This window comes from Balaenoptera ricei, chromosome 12 (genome assembly GCF_028023285.1).
Source record: "Balaenoptera ricei isolate mBalRic1 chromosome 12, mBalRic1.hap2, whole genome shotgun sequence".
NCBI lineage: Eukaryota > Metazoa > Chordata > Mammalia > Artiodactyla > Balaenopteridae > Balaenoptera > Balaenoptera ricei.
In genome coordinates this window covers 10,135,450-10,155,953 of record NC_082650.1, presented here as the reverse complement: position 1 = coordinate 10,155,953, position 20,504 = coordinate 10,135,450, and the positions used below count along the sequence as shown (strand labels likewise).

The following is a 20,504-nucleotide window of genomic DNA, read 5'->3' as shown; positions in this document are numbered from 1 at the left end:
CTAAATGCAGAACCGAAATATACCACATTGCTCTCCACAAGCCTCAGGGCAGGGTCATATAATAAGAATTTCCTTGGAAAGTCACCCATAACGCTTAAAAACCTATGCCTTACATACTAACAGTCCACTGGGGAGCGCTGTCTTAGCTCAGTGCCAGGCTCAGGGTAGGCCCACAAATGTCTTTTGAATAAACAAATTAAAAAACACGACTGCTTTTAAAAGATGTGTCCTAAAAAAGTATCAGTGGGTTCATTTTTCTGTGAGACTTCTCAGATGTGGAAATCAAACTGATATGCCTAATGACTTACCAGTAGGGAGAGGATATTTGCATTCTCTCTTTTTGGTTAAAGACATGAAGATGCAATATAAAAGGATTCCAAGTCTCCATACATTCAATAGTGCCAATCAGAAAAGAATCCCGCCCCCAAATATTTTATTTAGGTAATAATCCTCTTATCAGTGCCATAAAACAAAAAATTTCACATTCTAGAAACTAAAATAGCACAGTCTAGCCCATAAAGCCCAAGTTCTCAAGCATATAATTTAGTTTAAACAACCTAATTTTGTTGGTCTATGAAAATTTGGATTCATTATGACTCTTCTAAATCAAAGACTGTTCATATTTTCAAATACCTTAAAACTTTACTACTCAATTTATGACCTACATTACTAAACTCTAGAAACATTACCTATCAATTCCATGCACTCAATATGAAGTACTAACAGACCGTCATTTTTATAGAAACCAAAAGCTTAATAACTTTATTATTATTTGCATGCCCCTCCCCCAAAGCAGATTTCATATATAGTCAAGGAAGTTTTGTGTACTCCTAGGCAGCTGTGCTTTACAGTCAGCATAAATTAATAAAAATAAAATCTAGGACTATTTTTAAAAAAGCAGTATTATTGTCAAAGCAATACATATTTAAGAATTACACAGAAAAGCAAAATACAAAACTCACCCACACGCCCATAATTCTTTCACATATTATCACCAGACATATTTCCTCCCAATCTTTTCCATTTGTTTTCAAATAACTGCTCTCATATGAGAGAAGAATGGCTGGTCCTATACCAGACTGAAGTCAATTATGATGTTGGGAGGTCCACACTGAAGATACCCAGTAAAACCTGTCAAATGATCAAGACTGTGTGGATCACGCCACAGTCAAAGCCAGATTCACCAGCTCCTTCCCCTGCCCCTTCCACCTACACCTTTATCTCCCACCTTAGCTAGGGAGGTAAAATTGGAAGCGAACCAGGTTCTGCAGACCATCAGACTTAGCTTCAAATCTTGACTCTGCCAATTACAAGCTGTGTGATCTTGGGCAAATGACTTAACCTGAGTCCCTATTTCCTCATTTATAAAATGGGGGATATTAACACCTACTTCATGGCTGTTGTGAGGATTAAATAATCTGCTATGTCTCAAATGTCTGGTGCAATCCCTGAAATGGAAGAAGAGATTTTATATTGGTCAAAGCAAAATTGAGGTAACAATAAAAATCATCAAAAATCTTCAGTCGGGGCTTCCCTGGTGGCGCAGTGGTCGAGAATCTGCCTGCCAATGCAGGGGACACGGGTTCGAGCCCTGGTCTGGGAAGATCCCACATGCCGCGGAGCAACTGGGCCCGTGAGCCACAACTACTGAGCCTGCGCGTCTGGAGCTTGTGCTCCGCAACAAGAGAGGCCGCGATAGTGAGAGGCCCGCGCACCGCGATGAAGAGTGGCCCCCGCTCGCCACAACTATAGAAAGCCCTCGCACAGAAACGAAGACCCAACACAGACATAAATAAATAAATAAATAAATAGCGTTCCCTTTAAAAAAAAAATCTTCAGTCATGGGTTTTCTAACTTTTTTCAAGTAATCCCTACTTCATTGTTACAAACAATGACTAGCAGGCAGTTACTTTAAAAATAAAGGTTACTCAGACTAGGAAAAAAGCAACATCTGTTTGTCTATCAGTATATTTTAAGTGAAAAGTACAATAATGCCTATGTAGTTATGATTAAACTAAATGTGAAAAATTCAATAATAATAATCCCTATTACTAGAGCAATTCCCTCTCCCTTGCATCAATTCCCCCCCTCCACTGAATCACTCCTATCAGCACACACACATGCTGTTAATTCTCCCAACTTTAAAAAAAAAAAAACCTCTCTTGATCCCATTCGCCCTTCTAGCTACGATCCCATTTCTTTCATTCTCTTTACAGCAAAACTCAAAACTTGCCCATACACACTGCCTCCAAGCTCTCTCCTCCACTCTCCTTCGGATCCACTCCACTCAGGCTTTACCCACCAATGACCACCACATCTTGGTGAACTACCAGTTCTCATCTTACATGACTTATACCCAGCATCCTCCTCCTTGAAAGATGTTTTTTCACCTGGCATCCAAGTCACCATTCTCCTGGTTTCCCTGCTTCTTCAGCAGGGAAACCTTCTCCTCATTCCTCAACCTCTAAACCTGAGGAGCTCCTAAACCAAGAGCTCCTTCCTCAGACTTCTTCTCTTTTCTCTCTACGTGCACTGCCTATGTGAGCTCATCCGATCTCATGGTTTACATACTATCCACAAACTGATTTAGATCTTCACCTTGAATTCCAAACTTCTATATCTAACTGCTTACTTCACTCTCTACTTGGCTATCTAAAAATCTACCTCAAACTCATAAGTCACAGACTGAGCCCCTGACATGATCCCCTAATATCTGCTCCTTTCACACTGGTCCCATCCATTTTCCAGTCGTTCAGACCAAAAGCCTGGAGACATCCTTGACTTGACTTTTTCTCTCACCTCCCACATTCAATTTATAACAAGTCCTTGTTGCCCCTACCTTCGAAATATATCCAGAACCTCTTTTCATCAACTCTACTTCTGCCACCCATTCTAAACCACCACCAATTCTCACCTGTCACAAAGAGCCTGGTCCACAGAACTTCCTACCAGTAGTTTAAATAAAAAGAAGCCAAATATTCTGAATGTACAGCTTTTTAGCTTGGAGTATAAGTTACACACACACAGGTACTAGGATCTTTTTCCAATAATGTGTAAACACATTAATAATTTAAATAATAATTTTAAAATGCTTTATTTTACAACGATGTTTATATATATGGATGTCAAACAGCATAGAAAGTTGTTCCAAATTATTTTACTGAACAAGTAGCTCCCACAAATTTATACAGAACGAACATTTGCTATCATTAGTCATTAATTATATTTGAAGTTTCACCACCCTTAAATATTTAAATTATTTATATGATTTACTAGTAATGAGAAGCTGCCTAGTTATTAGTAAAAATTCAGTCAATTCTCTGTCATCACTTCACAAGATAGTGAATAAACTATACGCAAATTTGAAAATCTGCAAGATTTAGACCGCACAAAGTAGAATAAACATTCCAGATACCGATTATAGGACTGCAGTTACTTACACTGTGAACTCCTAAAGCCTTCCAGACAGCGAAGCTGATCACACCAACCCCACACCAGGCATAAAGTGAGCCCCACCCCAGGGCTCGCAAGGCAAGGGAGGACCCGCTCTCCGGTAAGGCAGCCGTGGCCACACTTCCCTGCAATGAAGACGGAAAGGTTCTGGTAAGAATCATCATTCTGAAAGAATAAATATTTGGAAAGTGTTTGAAATTAATGACTCTCTGTGTCAGCACCATGATATTAGGAAGCCAGACCAACCCAAGTTAATGAACTTAATAACTGCACGACTTAAGTCACAACTGCTCTGACAAATATTTGAGTGTGCAAGGCACCGTGCCAAGATCCGTGCTAGGTACACAGAGCAACTTCTTTCTGACAAAACACTTAAGACCTGGTGAGGGAGGGGGGAAACACAGACAACTAGAAGTAAATTATGATCAAAATGGAAAGGGCAACGACAGACCTGCATATACATACAGGGCACTGTGTACCAGAGAAGGAGGACACCTGATCTACTTGCAAGAAGGGGAAGTTTTAAGGAAAGCTTCCCGGAAGAGGTGTGCTAAATCTAAGTTTGAGAAAAGACTTGTGATATAACTCATTGTGAGGACTTTTAAATATTTATGCAAAATGCCTGACATATAGTAGAAGTTCAGCTCCTGGCAACTATTAGTAAGAAACTAGAAAAAAACCAGTAACCCTCCTCCCAAGTTTCAAGATATAATATTAAGGTAAAAATCTACAATTATACTAATTGAACAACTTTCAGACTATCAGCGTAACGAACTTGACTAGAGAAGAATAAGAATGCAGTGAGCACTTCAAAAAGGAATAACCGAGGGAGTTCCCTGGTGGCCTAGTGGTTAGAATTCCAGGCTTTCATGGCTGTGGCCTGCGATTATGGAAGTGAGATCCTGCGGGCGAGGCCAAAGGAAAAAAAAAAAAAAAGAATAACTGCCCCCATTACGAAATGTGCTGAGGTTGGGGGAGGGGTGGGTGCGCTGTAAAAAGAGATACTGGGAGGAATGGAGTACTAATTTCTAAAGTCTCTTCCAATTCCATGACTTAGTAATTTATAAATTTATTTATTTTTATTTATTTATTATTTTTGGCTGTGTTGGGTCTTCGTTGCTGCGTGCAGGCTTTCTCTAGTTGCAGCAAGCGGGGGCTACTCTTTGTTGCGGTGCGTGGGCTTCTCTTGTTGCCAAGCACAGGCTCTAGAGCATGCAGGCTTCAGTAGATGTAGCGTGTGGGCTCAGTAGTTGTGGCTCGTGGGCTCTAGAGTGCAGGCTCAGTAGCTGTGGTGCACGGGCTTAGTTGCTCCGCAGCATGTGGGATCTTCCCGGAGCAGGGCTCGAACCCATGTTCCCTGCACTGGCTGGCAGATTCTTAACCACTGTGCCACCAGGGAAGCCCCATGACTTAGTAATTTAAAATATAAGTTGACAGTGTATTTTTATTTAAAGATTTAAACTCTGAAATAAAAAACAAAGATACTCCTCCACTACACTGGTCAGACACTCATTGGAGGACAATATCTAGGGTTAGCGTCTACTAATTTAGGTTAGAAGGAGCTCATAATAAGACAACAACAAAACAGTAAAGGTCTGACAAACATGAAGGGAGCTAATTTAATTTTTTGTAAAGTATGGTGATATTCTATGGATGTGGTGAGCTCTTTTTCCATATCTATTTCATGAATAAAACTGCACAAGTGGCATTCACATGCTAAATGTTTCTTTTTACTATTGATACTAATGATTAAATTACATTGATCAGAAGGACCAAAGCCTCATTTTTCCTTACACTGTTAAAGGACCATTAATCTTATTTTTAAATGAGATTAATTTTTAAATAAGACTGCAGGACTGCAATCTCCCAGGGATCCTGTATTTCCAAATACTATATCACAGTTAATAATTTTATATATATATATACACACACACACACATAATTTTATATATATTGCTCCCTTACTATATGACAAGCACTGTTCAAAGCATTCTGCATATAGTAATTCATTAAGCATTTTACTTCACCTTACTCTGTGAGACATGTACTATTATCCTCATTTTACTAAAGACCAACTAAGGTAGAGAGAGATTAAATAACTTGTTCAAGGTTTCACGGCTTATAAAAGCTAGAGCACTTCAGCAGCCTGGCTTTACAGACTAAGTGGAATTTGCCATTCAGTCATTTATCACTTCTGATTCTAAATACAACACAATACAAAATGTAAATGAAAGTATCTTTTTAAGCGGAAACAAATCATAGTGTAAATTAGAATAAAAACATCATTACTTAGGATAATTCAAATATTTACACTACTGGAAGTAGAGAAAGAAGTGATAATACTTACAGGCCTACTTGAAATGTAACCAAGGGGCATTCACTTATTCCCATAGTCTGACCTGAATATGAAATGTAATTTATCTTTAAAAATTTTTTAAAGGAGACTGTAGAATTTAGGAAATATTAAGAATTTATTATTTTTCCCTGTGAGCCTGTCTGCTAAAACACATTAAACATCAACTAACAAAAATAGTCAGAAACAATAAAAACTTTAACTTCCTCAAAAGTTGTATCTTACTTTTTTCTGATTATATATCATTGTGGAAAATTTGGTATGTATGAGAAAGCATAAGAATGAATGAAAAAAACCTCCATTTTATTATCCAGTAAACCATGTTAAACATTTTGACATATTCTCCCTCTTTCTGATTGTGGACATTTTAAAAACAACTTAACACCATTAAAATGTTTTTAATCTTCAACTTTCATCCTCTCGTTGTATCAAAAACTCAAATATTTTTACTGGTTACATGGCAACTGATTTATCATAATTTACTTAGCCATTTGTTATTAATGTATACTAGTTTCACTTTTTTATATTAATTTTTTATATTAAAAACTTCTTTGTGCCTAAACACTTACTTGCACTTCTGATTTAAGTCCTTGGGGAAAATTCCTCAAAGTAGAATTATTTAGTGGAGAAGCATGAATATTTTATAAGCTGATAAACACTACAAACTGTTTTTCAAAAGGTTGTACTAAGTTACAATGCTGTTTTATGAGGACCATTTCAAGTTGGCCTGCATTAGATGGTCTCAGTAAAAATAAAAACACACAAAAAGAAACCTTTGAAATTTATATAAGACTATTTATAACTTACATTTCTATTGTTACTGAGAACGAGTATTTGTCCAAGTTATTATAAGCCAATGTTCACACCTTTTGAATTGCATATTCATGTTATTTGTCCATTTAAAGTTTTCTGATTTGTATATTCTTTCTATATTAATGTTCTTTGAAGCCCTTATACCTATCATATGTGCTATCATATTTCCCTACTTCGGTTTGCTTTTATCCTTTTATTTTGCTTTTTGTTTGTTTGTTTTTGGTCAAAAATGCATTCTAATGTTTTTAAACTTACTAAAATTTCCCTCATCTGGAAATTGGTTCAAGATGGCGGAGTAGAGGACGTGCACTCACTCCCTCTTGCGAGAGCACCGGACTCACAATTAACTGCTGAACAATCATCAACAGGAAGACACTGGAACTCACCAAAAAAGATACCCCACATCCAAAGACAAAGGAGAAGCTGCAATGAGATGGTAGGAGGGGCACAATCACAATAAAGTCAAATACCATAACCGCTGGGTGGGTGACTCACAAACTGGAGAACACTTATACCACAGAAGTCCACCCACTGGAGTGAAGGTTCAGAGCCCCACATCAGGCTTCCCAACCTGGGGGTCTGGCAATGGGAGGAGGAATTCCCAGAGAATAAGACTTTGAAGGCTAGCAGGATCTGACTGCAGGACTTCTACAGGACTGGGGGAAACAGAGACTCCACTCTTGGAGGGCACACACAAAGTAGCGTGCACATTGGGACCCAGGGGAAGGAGCAGTCTCCCATAGGAGACTGAACCAGACCTACCTGCTAATGTTGGAGGGTCTCCTGCAGAGGCGGGGGGCTGTTGTGGCTCACCATGGGGACAAGGACACTGCCAGTAGAAGTTCTGGGAGGTACTCACTGGCGTGACCCCTCCCAGAGTCCACCATTAGACCCACCAAAGAGCCTGTAGGCTCCAGTGCTGGGTCACCTCAGGCCAAACAACCAACAGGGAGGGAACTCAGCCCCACCCATGAGCAGTTTTAAAGTTTTACTGAGCCCTGCCTACCAGAGCAACACCCAGCTCTACCCACCACCAGTTCCTCCCATCAGGAAACTTTCACAAGCCTCTTAGATAGCCTCATCCACCAGAGGGCAGAGACCAGAAGCAAAAAGAACGACAATCCTGCACCCTGTGGAATGAAATCACATTCACAGAAAAACAGACAAAATGAGAAGGCAGAGGATTATGTACCAGATGAAGGAACAAGATTAAACACCAGAAAAGGGCTCCCCTGGTGGCGCAGTGGTTGAGAGTCTGCCTCCCAATGCAGCGGACATGGGTTCGAGCCCTGGTCCGGGAGGATCGCACATGCCACGGAGCAGCTGGGCCCATGAGCCACAATTACTGAGCCTGCGCGTCTGGAGCCCGTGCTCCGCAACAAGAGAGGCCACGATAGTGAGGGGCCCACGCACCGCGATGAAGAGTGGCCCCCGCTCGCCGCAACTGGAGAAAGCCCTCGCATAGAAACGAAGACCCAACACAGCCATAAACAAATAAATTAATTATTTAAAAAAAAAAAAACCAGAAAAACAACTAAATGAAGTGGAGATAGGCAACCTTCCAGAAATAGAATTCAGAATGATGATAGTGAAGATGATCCAGGACCTAAGAAAAAGAATGGAGGCAAAGATCAAGAAGATGCAAGAAATGTTTAACAAAGACCTAAAAGAATTAAAGAACAAACAAACAGAGATGAACAATACAATAACTAAAATGAAAAGTACACTAGAAGGAATCAATAGCAGAATAACCGAGGCAGAACGGATAAATGACCTGGAAGACAGAATGGTGGAAATCACTGCCATGGAACAGAATAAAGAAAAAAGAATGAAAAGAAATGAAGACAGCCTAAGAGACCTCTGGGACAACATTAAACGCAACAACATTCACATTATAGGGGTCCCAGAAGGAGAAGAGTGAAAGGACCTGAGAAAATATTTGAAGAGTTTATAGTTGAAAACTTCTCTAACTTGGGAAAGGAAATAGCCACCCAAGTCTAGGAAGCAAAGAGAGTCCCAGGCAGGATAAACCCAAGGAGAAACACGCCGAGACACACAGTAATCAAATTGACAAAAATTAAAGACAAAAGGAAAAATTATTAAAAGCAACAAGGAAAAAATGACAAATAAGATACAAGGGAACTCCCATAAGGTTAACAGCTGATTTCTCAGCAGAAACTCTACAAGCCAGAAAGGAGTGGCACGATATATTTAAAGTGATGAAAGGGAAGAACCTACAACCAAGATTTCTCTGCCCGGCGAGGATCTCATTCAGATTCAACAGAGATATCAAAAGCTTTACAGACAAGCAAAAGCTAAGAGAATTCGGCACCACCAAACCAGCTCTACAACAAATGCTAAAGGAACTTCTCTAAGTGGGAAACACAAGAGAAGAAAAGGACCTACAAAAACAAACCCAAAACAATTAAGAAAATGGTCATAGGAACATACATATCGATAATTACCTTAAACGTGAATGGATTAAATGCTCCAACCAAAAGACACAGGCTGGCTGAATGGATACAAAAACAAGACCCATATACATGCTGTCTACAAGAGACCCACTTCAGACCTAGGGACACATACAGACTGAAAGTGAAGGGATGGAAAAAGATATTCCATGCAAATGGAAATCAAAAGAAAGCTGGAGTAGCAATACTCATAGTAGATAAAATAGACTTTAAAATAAAGAATGTTACAAAAGACAAGGAAAGACACTACATAATGATCAAGGGATCAATCCAGGAAGAAAATATAACAACTATAAATATATATGCACCCAACATAGGAGCACCTCAAACATAAGGCAAATGCGAACGTTCCCCAGGACACATCACATCCTGGGTCACAAATCAAGCCTCAATAAGTTTAAGAAAACTGAAATCATATCAAGCATCTTTTCTGACCACAACGCTATGAGATTACAAATCAATTACAGGGAGAAAAACGTAAAAAACACAAACACATGGAGGCTAAACAACATGTTACTAAATAACCAAGAGATCATTGAAGAAATCAAAGAGGAAATCAAAAAATACCTAGAGACAAATGACGATGAGAACACAACAATCCAAAGCCTATTGGATGCAGCAAAAGCAGTTCTAAAAGGGAAGTTTATAGCAATACAAGTCTACCTCAAGAAACAAGAAACATCTCAAATAAACAATCTAACCTTACACCTAAAGGAACGAGATAAAGAAGAACAAACAAAACCCAAAGTTAGCAGAAGGAAAGAAATCATAAAGATCAGAACAGAAATAAATGAAATAGAAAGAAAAAAATAGCAAAAATCAATAAAACTAAAAGTGGGTCCTTTGAGAAGATAAACAAAACTGATAAACCTTTAGTCAGACTCATCAAGGGAAAGAGGGAGAGGACTCAAATCAATAAAATTAGAAATGAAAAAGGAGAAGTTACAACAGACACCACAGAAATACAAAGCATCCTAACAGACTACTACAAGCAACTCTATGCCAATAAAATGGACAACCTGGAAGAAATGGACAAATTCTTAGAAAGATATAACCTTCCAAGACTGAACCAGGAAGAAATAGAAAATATGAGCAGACCAATCACAAGTAATGAAATTGAAACTGTGATTAAAAATCTTCCAGCAAACAAAAGTTCAGGACAAGATGGCTTCACAGGTGAATTCTATCAAACATTTAGACAAGAGCTAACACCCATCCTTCTCAAACTCTTCCAAAAAATTGCAGAGGAAGGAACACTCCTAAACTCATTCTACAAGGCCACGACCCTGATACCAAAACCAGACAAAGATACTACAAAAAAGAAAATTATGGACCAATAACACTGATGAATATAGATGCAAAAATCCTCAACAAAATACTAGCAAACAGAATCCAACAGCACATTAAAAGGATCATACACCATGATCAAGTGGGGTTTATCCCAGGGATGCAAGTATTCTTCAATATATGCAAATCAATCAATGTGATACACCATATTAACAAATTGAAGAATAAAAACCATATGATCATCTCAACAGATGCAGAAAAAGCTTTTGACAAAATTCAACACCCATTTATTATAAAAACTCTCCAGAAAGTGTGCACAGAGGGAACCTACCTAAACATAATAAAGGCCATATACGACAAGCCCACAGCAAACATCATTCTCAATGGTGAAAAACTGAAAGCATTTCCTCTACGATCAGGAACAAGACAAGGATGTCCACTCTCACCACTATTATTCAACATAGTTCTGGAAGTCCTAGCCACGGCAATCAGAGAAGAAAAAGAAATAAAAGGAATACAAATTGGGAAAGAAGTAAAACTGCCACTGTTTGCAGATGACATGATACTATACATAGAGAATCCTAAAGATGCCACCAGAAAACTACTAGAACTAATCAATGAATTTGGTAAAGTTGCAGGATACAAAATTAATGCACAGAAATCTCTTGCATTCCTATACACTAACAACAAAAGTTCAGAAAGAGAAATTAAGGAAACACTCCCATTTACCACTGCAACAAAAAGAATAAAATACCTAGGAATAAACCTAAGAAGGTAAAAGACCTGTACTCAGAAAACTATAAGACACTGATGAAAGAAATCAAAGATGACACAAACAGATGGAGAGATATACCATGTTCTTGGATTGGAAGAATCAATATTGTGAAAATGACTATACTACCCAAAGCAATCTACAGATTCAATGCAATCCCTATCAAATTAACAATGGCATTTTTTTTTTACAGAACTAGAACAAAAAATCTTAAAATTTGTATGGAGACACAAAAGACCCTGAATAGCCAAAGCAATCTTGAGGGAAAAAAACAGAGCTGGAGGAATCAGGCTCCCTGACTTCACACTATACTACAAAGCTACAGTAATCAAGACAATATGGTACTGGCACAAAAACAGAAATATAGATCAATGGAACAGGGTAGAAAGCCCAGAGATAAACCCATGCACCTTTGGTCAACTAATCTATGACAAAGGAGGCAAGGATATACAATGGAGAAAAGACAGTCTCTTCAATAAGTGGTGCTGGGAAAACTGGACAGCTACATGTAAAGAATGAAATTAGAACTCCCTAACACCATACACAAAAATAAACTCAAAATGGATTGAAGACCTAAATGTAAGACCAGACACTATAAAACTCTTAGAGGAAAACATAGGAAGAACAGTCTTTGACATAAATCACAGCAAGATCTTTTTTGACCCACCTCCTAGAGTAATGGAAATAAAAACAAAAATAAACAAATGGGACCTAATGAAAGTTAAAAGCTTTTGCACAGCAAAGGAAACTAAACAAGACGAAAAGACAGCCCTCAGAATGGGAGAAAATATTTGCAAACGAATCAATGGACAAAGGATTAAACTCCAAAATATATAAACAGCTCATGCAGCTCAATATTAAAAAAACAAACAACCCAATCCAAAAATGGGCAGAACACCTAAATAGACATTTCTCCAAAGAAGACATACAGATGGCCAAGAGGCACATGAAAAGCTGCTCAACATCACTAATTATTAGAGAAATTCAAATCAAAACTACAATGAGGTATCAGCTCACAGCAGTAAGAACGGGCATCATCAGAAAATCTACAAACAACAAATGCTGGAGAGGGTGTGGAGAATAGGGAACCCTCTTGCATTGTTGGTGGGAATGTAAACTGATACAGCCACTATGGAGAATAGTATGGAGGTTCCTTAAAAAACTAAAAATAGAATTACCATATGACCCAGCAATCCCACTACTGGGCATATACCCAGAGAAAACCATAATTCAAAAAGACACATGCACCCCAATGTTCACTGCAGGTCTATTTACAATAACCAGGTCACTGAAGCAACCTAAATGCCCACTGACAGACAAATGGATAAAGAAGATGTCGTACATATATACAATGGAATATTACTCAGCCATAAAAGGGAATGAAATTGGGTCATTTGCAGAGATGTGGATGGACCTAGAGACTGTCATACAGAGTGAAGTAAGTCAGAAAGAGAAAAACAAATATCATATATTAACGCATATATGTGGAATCTAGAAAAATGGTACAGATGAACCAGTCTGCAAGGCAGAAACAGAGACACAGATGTAGAGAACAAACATATGGACACCAAGGGGGGAAAGCGGAGAGGGGTGGTGGTGGGATGAATTGGGAGATTGGGATTGACATATATATATTAATACGTATAAAATAGATAACTAATAAAAAAACCTACTTAAGTAATAGAAGGCATGAAGAGATTAAAATAAATAAATAAATAAACAATGTACAGGACAATTTAAAAAAATGCCTTATTGCTACAAAAAAAGCTAACCATCATTGGTGCCTTCAGCAAGTCAGTAATCTTTTTATCATAGTCACATCAAAGATCACGGATCATAGATCACTGTAACAAATAAAGAAAAGCTTGAAATACTGAGGGAATTACCAAAATGTAACACAGAGACACAAAGTGAACAACAAAAAAAAACCTTCCCTCATTCAAGTCAGTCATTTCTCTTTCCTTCTAGCTTTTTTCTGTTTAAAAAAACTTTAACCCCTAACTTTTTAGTTCAGCTGGTATTTACTTTAGTTTTAATGGAAGCTGATAACTAAAGGGGGTTTACTTCCCCAGTAGCTTAGCATCTGCCCCAGCACCACTCGACAGATTCATCCTTCTCCTCCCAACTTATTTAGAAAATTAGATACAGAGGTTTGTTTCTAAGCTATTTTCATACTATGAATTGATTTTTTTAATAACAGATTTAATTATAGAATCATTAAAAAGTCTTGGGCTTCCCTGGTGGCGCAGTGGTTAAGAATCTGCCTGCCAATGCAGGGGACACGGGTTCGGGCCCTGGTCTGGGAAGATCCCACATGCCGCGGAACAACTGGGCCCCTGAGCCACAACTACTGAGCCTGCGCGTCTGGAGCCTGTGCTCCGCAACAAGAGAGGCCGCGACAGAGAGAGGCCCGCGCACCGCGATGAAGAGTGGCCCCTGCTCTCTGCCACTGGAGAAAGCCCTCACACAGAAAGGAAGACCCAACACAGCCAAAAATAAATATAAATAAATAAATTAATTAAAGAAACGTTTAAAAAAAAAAAGTCTTAATATCCAGAAAGTATATCATACTCATTACTTTTTATCAAACATTTCTTTACCATTTTTATCTATTAATTCTTCCAGAAAAACCCTGAAACGTTTTGTCAAGTTCTCCAACTCCCCATTTATTAGCATTTTCATTAGAATGGCATCAAACATTAGCTAACTAGCAAGAGACAGCAAATTTATAACATCCTATCTTTCATCAGGAAATATATTTCCATTTACTCAAGTCTTTTTTTTTTTAAGAATTTTCTTTATATTGCTCAACCCATTTCTTAATAAAGGTTTTTTTATGCATACATTTGTGACTGTGAATGTTATTCATAGTACATAGAAACACTTTATCTATATCCCCATGCCTAGACCTAGCAGATCTTATCTAATGACATATTTTTTGTAGATATATCCTGGTCCTGACCAGATTTTCAAGAGATTTTTCTTTAGCCATTTTCTATGATGAAAACAATATACTACTCTCTAATCTTACTCCTTTTTCTCATGTTGCTATAATTTCAGCAACAGATCTCACACAAATGCACTAATTTCTAATTGGCTTGCATTTTCATCCAGAAGCAGTATCATTAACCAAATATTATTACACCAGGGTCAGTTTAAGTGCTTTGGCTTAAATTTTATTTTAGAAACTTAAATTAAAAATCTCTTATTTCCCTAAGAAGAAAAGAAATTATATATGTATAACAGATATACATAAATTTTTAAAAGTCTACACAAACCCACATTTGTTTTGCTAAGTAAAAAAGGTAACTATGTATAAAAATAACCCTTAATAACACAGCAATACTCCAAATAAAATCTTAGGTTTGCCAAACTTTCAGATTTAAAAAAAAAAAAAAAGGTACATGCTGTATTTGTATATCAGTCTCAGAAATTGATTGTGAAAGGAAGTGAGTTATTATCAGTTACTGTCTACATACTTCCAAAAATGAATTTTAGTGGAAATGATGTTAAAAAATTGATCTGCCCTTATTATTATGTTTTTAAAAGTCTAGTCACAAGCTTTATCCGCTGGAGTTATACATCACATGACCTTCATATAGCCTGCTCAGAATTTTCAAAATGAACACTGACTTGTTGCAGGGAAAGACTGACTTGCCAAAAAATAATGTTGCTTTAAAAGATCTTTAGATATAACCACATATGCTAGTCACATATATATAAATGAAAGCTACCTTTTTCTTCACTACCACATTGTTTATTTTTTTCATTTAAACGAAAATGAAGCCACGTGCATATGGAAGTTTGAATTTAACAAATCACAATGCATTTATGATATTTAATATCCAAGATAAAACAAAAAAATTATTTTCCATTATTTTGTGTTTATAATACCTCTTATGCTTAAAGACATGGGTTCCCCTTATCTTCTATTTTAACAAGAATTAATCTATTATTCACAGGTGCAGGACCTATCAAGAACAAATTGTTCAGTTTTTCAGAAAGTTAACTGCTTACCTAAGAATAAGGTTCATGTTTTTAGTTTTGTTTTTTTTTTTTCAGTTTAATCCTGGGCTGAATTTGACATAAATCAAACTGATATTTAAAAAGAATGCTCAATCTAGCTATTTCCCCTAGAGAGCATTCTTATCTGATACATTTTGCTATATTCTTTACATCACAGAAATAGCCGTGTTGTTGTAACATAAACAATATATATTTTTTAAAGATTTATTTTTATAATTTCTCGTAAGTTGTAGCTATATCAGAAAGATGATGACTCACCCTTATGGTCTGTTCATTACCTAAATGGGTCTTGAAATAACTGTTATTTGAAGGATATTTAACCTCCAAAACAGGGGTTCTCAAACTTCCTGGTCTCAGGATCCATTTATACTTCGATCCCAAAGATTTCTGATTATGTGAATTAAAATAACCATCTTACAGGGCTTCCCTGGTGGCGCAGTGGTTGAGAATCTGCCTGCTAATGCAGGGGACACGGGTTCGAGCCCTGGTCTGGGAAGATCCCACATGCCACGGAACAACTGGGCCCGTGAGCCACAGCTACTGAGCCTGCGCATCTGGAGCCTGTGCTCCGCAACAAGAGGCCACGACAGTGAGAGGCCCGTGCACCGCGATGAAGAGTGGCCCCCGCTTGCCGCAACTAGAGAAAGCCCTCACACAGAAACGAAGACCCAACATAGCCAAAAATGAATTAATTAATTAATTAATTAATTAATTTTTAAAAAATAGCCATCTTACAAAACAAAACATTTAGTGCAAAGATAGGCAATGTTTTACATTTTTGTTAATCTTTTAAATGTCTGGTTTAATAAAGACAGCTGAATTTTCATATATGTGTCTATATTCAATCTGTTGCAATATGTTTATTGGTTGAAGTATATGAATAAAATCTCTCCTCATACAGATATGTGGTTGGAAAAGGGAGGAGTATTTTAATAGCCTCCCTTCTTTGATACTATACCCTAACTCAACAAATAGTTTCTTAAAAATTATCTGCAATACGGAATATAAAATCGTATCAATGAATTTTTGTACTTTATTACATTAAAATCCATTAGTCTAATCTGCATTTTTGAATGGAACTTTTATCCAGGCATCATGATCATTCAGAAAATAATGATTTGCCAAGATAACAGTTATCTTTCAACTGTTGACATCATTTATTTATTAAATACCAAAAAATTACATCATTCATATCCCTACCAATCTCATTAGAAAAGCCTTTAGGGACTTCCCTGGTGGTCCAGTGGTAAAGAATCCACCTTATAATGCACGTTGATGTGGGTTCGATCCCTGGTCAGGGAACTAAGATCCCACATGTCGTGGGGCAACTAAGCCCACGTGCCATAACTACTGAGCTCATGCGCCTCAACTAGAGAGCCCGCGTGCCACAACTACAGAGCCTACGCGCTCGGGAACCCACACGCCACAACTACAGAACCCACGCGCCACAACTACAGAGCCCATGCGCCCTGGAGCCTGCACGCAACTAGAGAGAAGCCTGTGCACCACAACAAAGAGCCCATGTGACGCAATGAAGATCCCACGTGCCACAACTAAGACCCAACAGCAGCCAAAAATAAATAAAATAAATAAATAAATAAATAAGTAAATCTTTAAAAAAAAAAGGAAAAGCCTTTTAAGTGTTTGAGCAGCTGGCAAGCTCACAATGGCAGACACAAGTTTTCTAAAACCTAATTTTTACCTAAAAACTGGAATTTTATCACTGGCAACAAATACTAACAATTGCTTGCTTTAAGAGACAGGTTCACTTTGTTCATTTTCAAGAAAATGTCTACCAAATACTCACTTCTGAATAACTACAATTTGTCTGTTGCTCTTACAAGTGAAAATAATATGCCATGAAAAAAAGTGGCTAGTTCAGTGTGTATCTCACACAACTGCTTTTTCTTGAGAAAAACATATTACTTTGGTATAAAGCAGAAGTGCTTTATGTGTACTTCCCATTTCTTCACACAGAATATTAAAGAGGTTAAGTTCAAGGGTCAAGATATTAAAAATAAATAACTTTACTTCTTCATCGAGGATACTCTTATGCAATGATGGCTTTAACCTCGGGGGCACAGGAAGGAAGAAAACAATGCCTGCTAGTATAGTTTGGGGCCACTGCCTCGACTACAGCAAGGCACCAGCAGTTTTACCCTCTATTGTTTCTGTACCATTAGTGCAGGTATCTTAGCAGTATTATGAAAATAACTGACTTTTCAGACCCCCAAAGGGTCTCAAGGATCCCCAGGGTTCTGTGGACCACAGTTTAAAACCAGTGTTAGACCGTAAAGGCCATGTGTGATATCAAATCTCAGAACCACAAAACAGAATGCAAAGTTGTGAACATGTATATGTGCTTTTTTTTTTTTTTTCCTGAGAGAGAATTGCTAGCTTTCAACAGATTCTCAAAAAAGATCTGTGACCCAAAGGTTATCATGTTAACTTGGATTTAGAAATCAACCAAAACTCCACTATTAAAGCACCACTATCAGTCAGGTTTCACTGATTTCTGCCACAAAATATATATTTCTGCTCTGAAAATATTCTGTGACATAGGGGGAAAATGACCATGAAGTTCATAACAGTGATTTGGGAAACTCCACAGGAGCTCTGAGTATTCAGAGGGGAATCCAAATGCACTTTAAATGTGGTCTCTTGCCATTCTTAAGGCTTAAATATGATTATTAGATTATTAAAGATAAATACAAGTCAAAAAGGAATTCAACCGGTTTATGACTTTTCACATAACACTGTATTCCAAAGCAAATATCAAATTGTAATTACATTGTTATTTGTGTGATTATTTGTTTACCATCTGTCTCCCACACCAGACTTAGCTTTTTGAGGGGTACATATGTTTTGTTCATTTTTGTATCTCTTGCACCTAGCTAGCACAGTGCCTGCACATAAAAGATCCAAAATAAAGAAGATGTGGCACATATATACAATGGAATATTACTCAGCCATAAAAAGAAACAAAATTGAGATATTTGTAGTGAGGTGGATGGACCTAGAGTCTGTCATACAGAGTGAAGTAAGTCAGAAAGAGAAAAACAAATACCGTATGCTAACACATATATATGGAATCTAAGAAAAAAAAGTTTATGAAGAACCTAGGGGTAAGACGGGAATAAAGACACAGACCTACTAGAGAATGGACTTGAGGATATGGGGAGGGGGAAGGGTAAACTGTGACAAAGTGAGAGAGTGGCATGGACATATATACACTACCAAACGTAAAATAGATAGCTAGTGGGAAGCAGCCGCATAGCACAGGGAGATCAGCTCGGTGGTTTGTGACCACCTAGAGGGGTGGGATAGGGAGGGTGGGAGGGAGGGAGGGAGACGCAAGAGGGAAGAGATATGGGAACACATGTATATGTATAACTGATTCACTTTGTTATAAAGCAGAAACTTACACACCATTGTAAAGCAATTATACTCCAAAAAAGATGTTAAAAAAAAAAGATCCAAAATAAACATTTGTTGAAGCAATTAATTAATGGATAAATAAACCTTATGAGGCGGGTAGGGCAGAAAGAGAACGATACAGAAGAACCACCACGAGGGGAAGAAAATTTCTCAACTGGGAAAATGAAGTACACCTGTCCATGACAGCATGACTGCTCAATCTTGCTCATGGAATAAGGATTTTCTGCCTTCCGTAGGTTATAGTCATTCAACCAAAATTTACTGAGCACCTACTATGTGCCAGGCAATTTTCTAGGGAGTGGGGCTGCTGCACTGCACGAGCATGCATGGTTTCTGGGTTCAAGGAGCTGACCTATGTTTTCCATCTATACTAAGATGCACTATATTTCATCATTTTAACATCTCTGAGACAGAAACGCTTCTTGCAGTGCTGTCTCAAGAATTTAATTGGCACTTTTTTTTCTTTTTTAGTGGTACATACAATATTGGGGCCTCTTACAACTGAGAATGATTTACCTAGATTTAGATTTAATGTCATGTTGTGAATAGGAAATGTACTGGATGAGCTTTCAAAGTCTTGTTCTGCCGCATAATTAAGTACTTCTGACAGTTGATTAATTTGTACACTTCCTGAATCTATGAGGTGCATATTGGTTCACTTCTTAAAGTAATGTGAAAGGCCATCAACACTTTCTTTACTTTTCCTAGTCAAAACAGCTGCCGTTGATTTGTAAACAACAATAATAATATGAATGGATTTCGGTGTCACAAACCTTATTGAACCATTCAGGACTTTTCTTTTTAGCCAATGATAGTGTTGTAACAAATCCAGCCAGCATTCCCGCTGCAGCAACAGTACCAAGGAAAATTCCACCTGTCAAGAGTTTTGGGGGTAGGGCATGGAGGGTGGGGAGAGGGAAACAAAAAAACAAAAAAACCTTACGTTAAAAAGATGGACACAAGTAAGTTTCAGGTACTATTTAAAAATCACTTTTGAAATTCGAGAAACGATGGCTAAGCAGCTCTTGGCAAAGGTAAATGACAGCGGCTGGGAAACCTGCGTGACCACACGACCTCTGGTTCCTGAGGCCATGCTAAGGTAGAAAATAAGCGCAGGGTCCCTTCCCCTCTTCCCGGGGACAACTGCGTGAAGTTTCTCCAGGGGAGAAAAAAGAGATAGTGGGAGTTAGAAAAGGGAGGACACGAGAGGAACTGCAGAGGGAATGGGGGAAATGCAGCACATACAGAACAGCTCGCGGGACCAGCCCACGGGCTAAACTCAGGGCACCCAAGCGAAGGTCTCCCTGGGCGGGGTGTGCGTGGGAATGCCAGCGCCAGCGCAGGCTAGGGCCCCGGGTGAGGTTACCCCGACACCCGCACCTCACCACACCACACCTTTAACCAGGAAAAGCCGGTCATTAGTGGACGCAGGAGCCCCCAGCCGAGAAGACGGCTCTCCACTCCCAGCGTCCTCTGTCTCCATGTTTATAAGCCTCCGCTGCTGCGTCCGGCGCCAACTGGGACCGGGTGGAAGCGAGAGCTAGGCCGAGGAGAAAGGTTCCGCTGCCCCCTCATCTGTGCAACCTGAATACCGGTCCGGAGAACGACCTTTGCCCCAAAACTTCTCTCCTCTCCCGCGCGCGGGCGGGGAAGCTGCTGGGGCTGCACCCCGGGAGCGGTGTCTTCCAAGGCTGTCAACCAGGGAGGATCATTTGCCTGCTCCAAGGTGATGATCGCTGCACTTTAATATTGCGTCTATTTGAAACACTGCTCAGCTCTGACTCTAGGGGGCAGTGAGGGGTCGCAGATTGCGCCAGGACCCCAGTCCCAACCTGGTTAGAGACCCCGCAGCTCAGTTTCCCGGTGAGCCGCACACTATGTCTGGGGATTT

General features: G+C 38.6%; 1 protein-coding gene across 1 annotated transcript in view; it reads right to left on the bottom strand.

Moving 5' to 3' along the window:
• The window catches only part of TMEM242 (transmembrane protein 242), a 48,590-nt gene extending 28,444 nt beyond the window's left edge, over positions 1–20,146 (bottom strand). The window contains exons 1-3 of the mRNA XM_059940931.1: positions 20,009–20,146; positions 19,387–19,487; positions 3,441–3,578 (exon numbers count right to left, since the gene is read on the bottom strand). Of these exons, the coding sequence (XP_059796914.1) occupies positions 3,441–3,578; positions 19,387–19,487; positions 20,009–20,096 (327 nt within the window). The 5' untranslated portion in view covers positions 20,097–20,146. The remainder of the gene's footprint in view (positions 1–3,440; positions 3,579–19,386; positions 19,488–20,008) is intronic.
• Between the last annotated feature and the right edge of the window lie 358 nt (positions 20,147–20,504).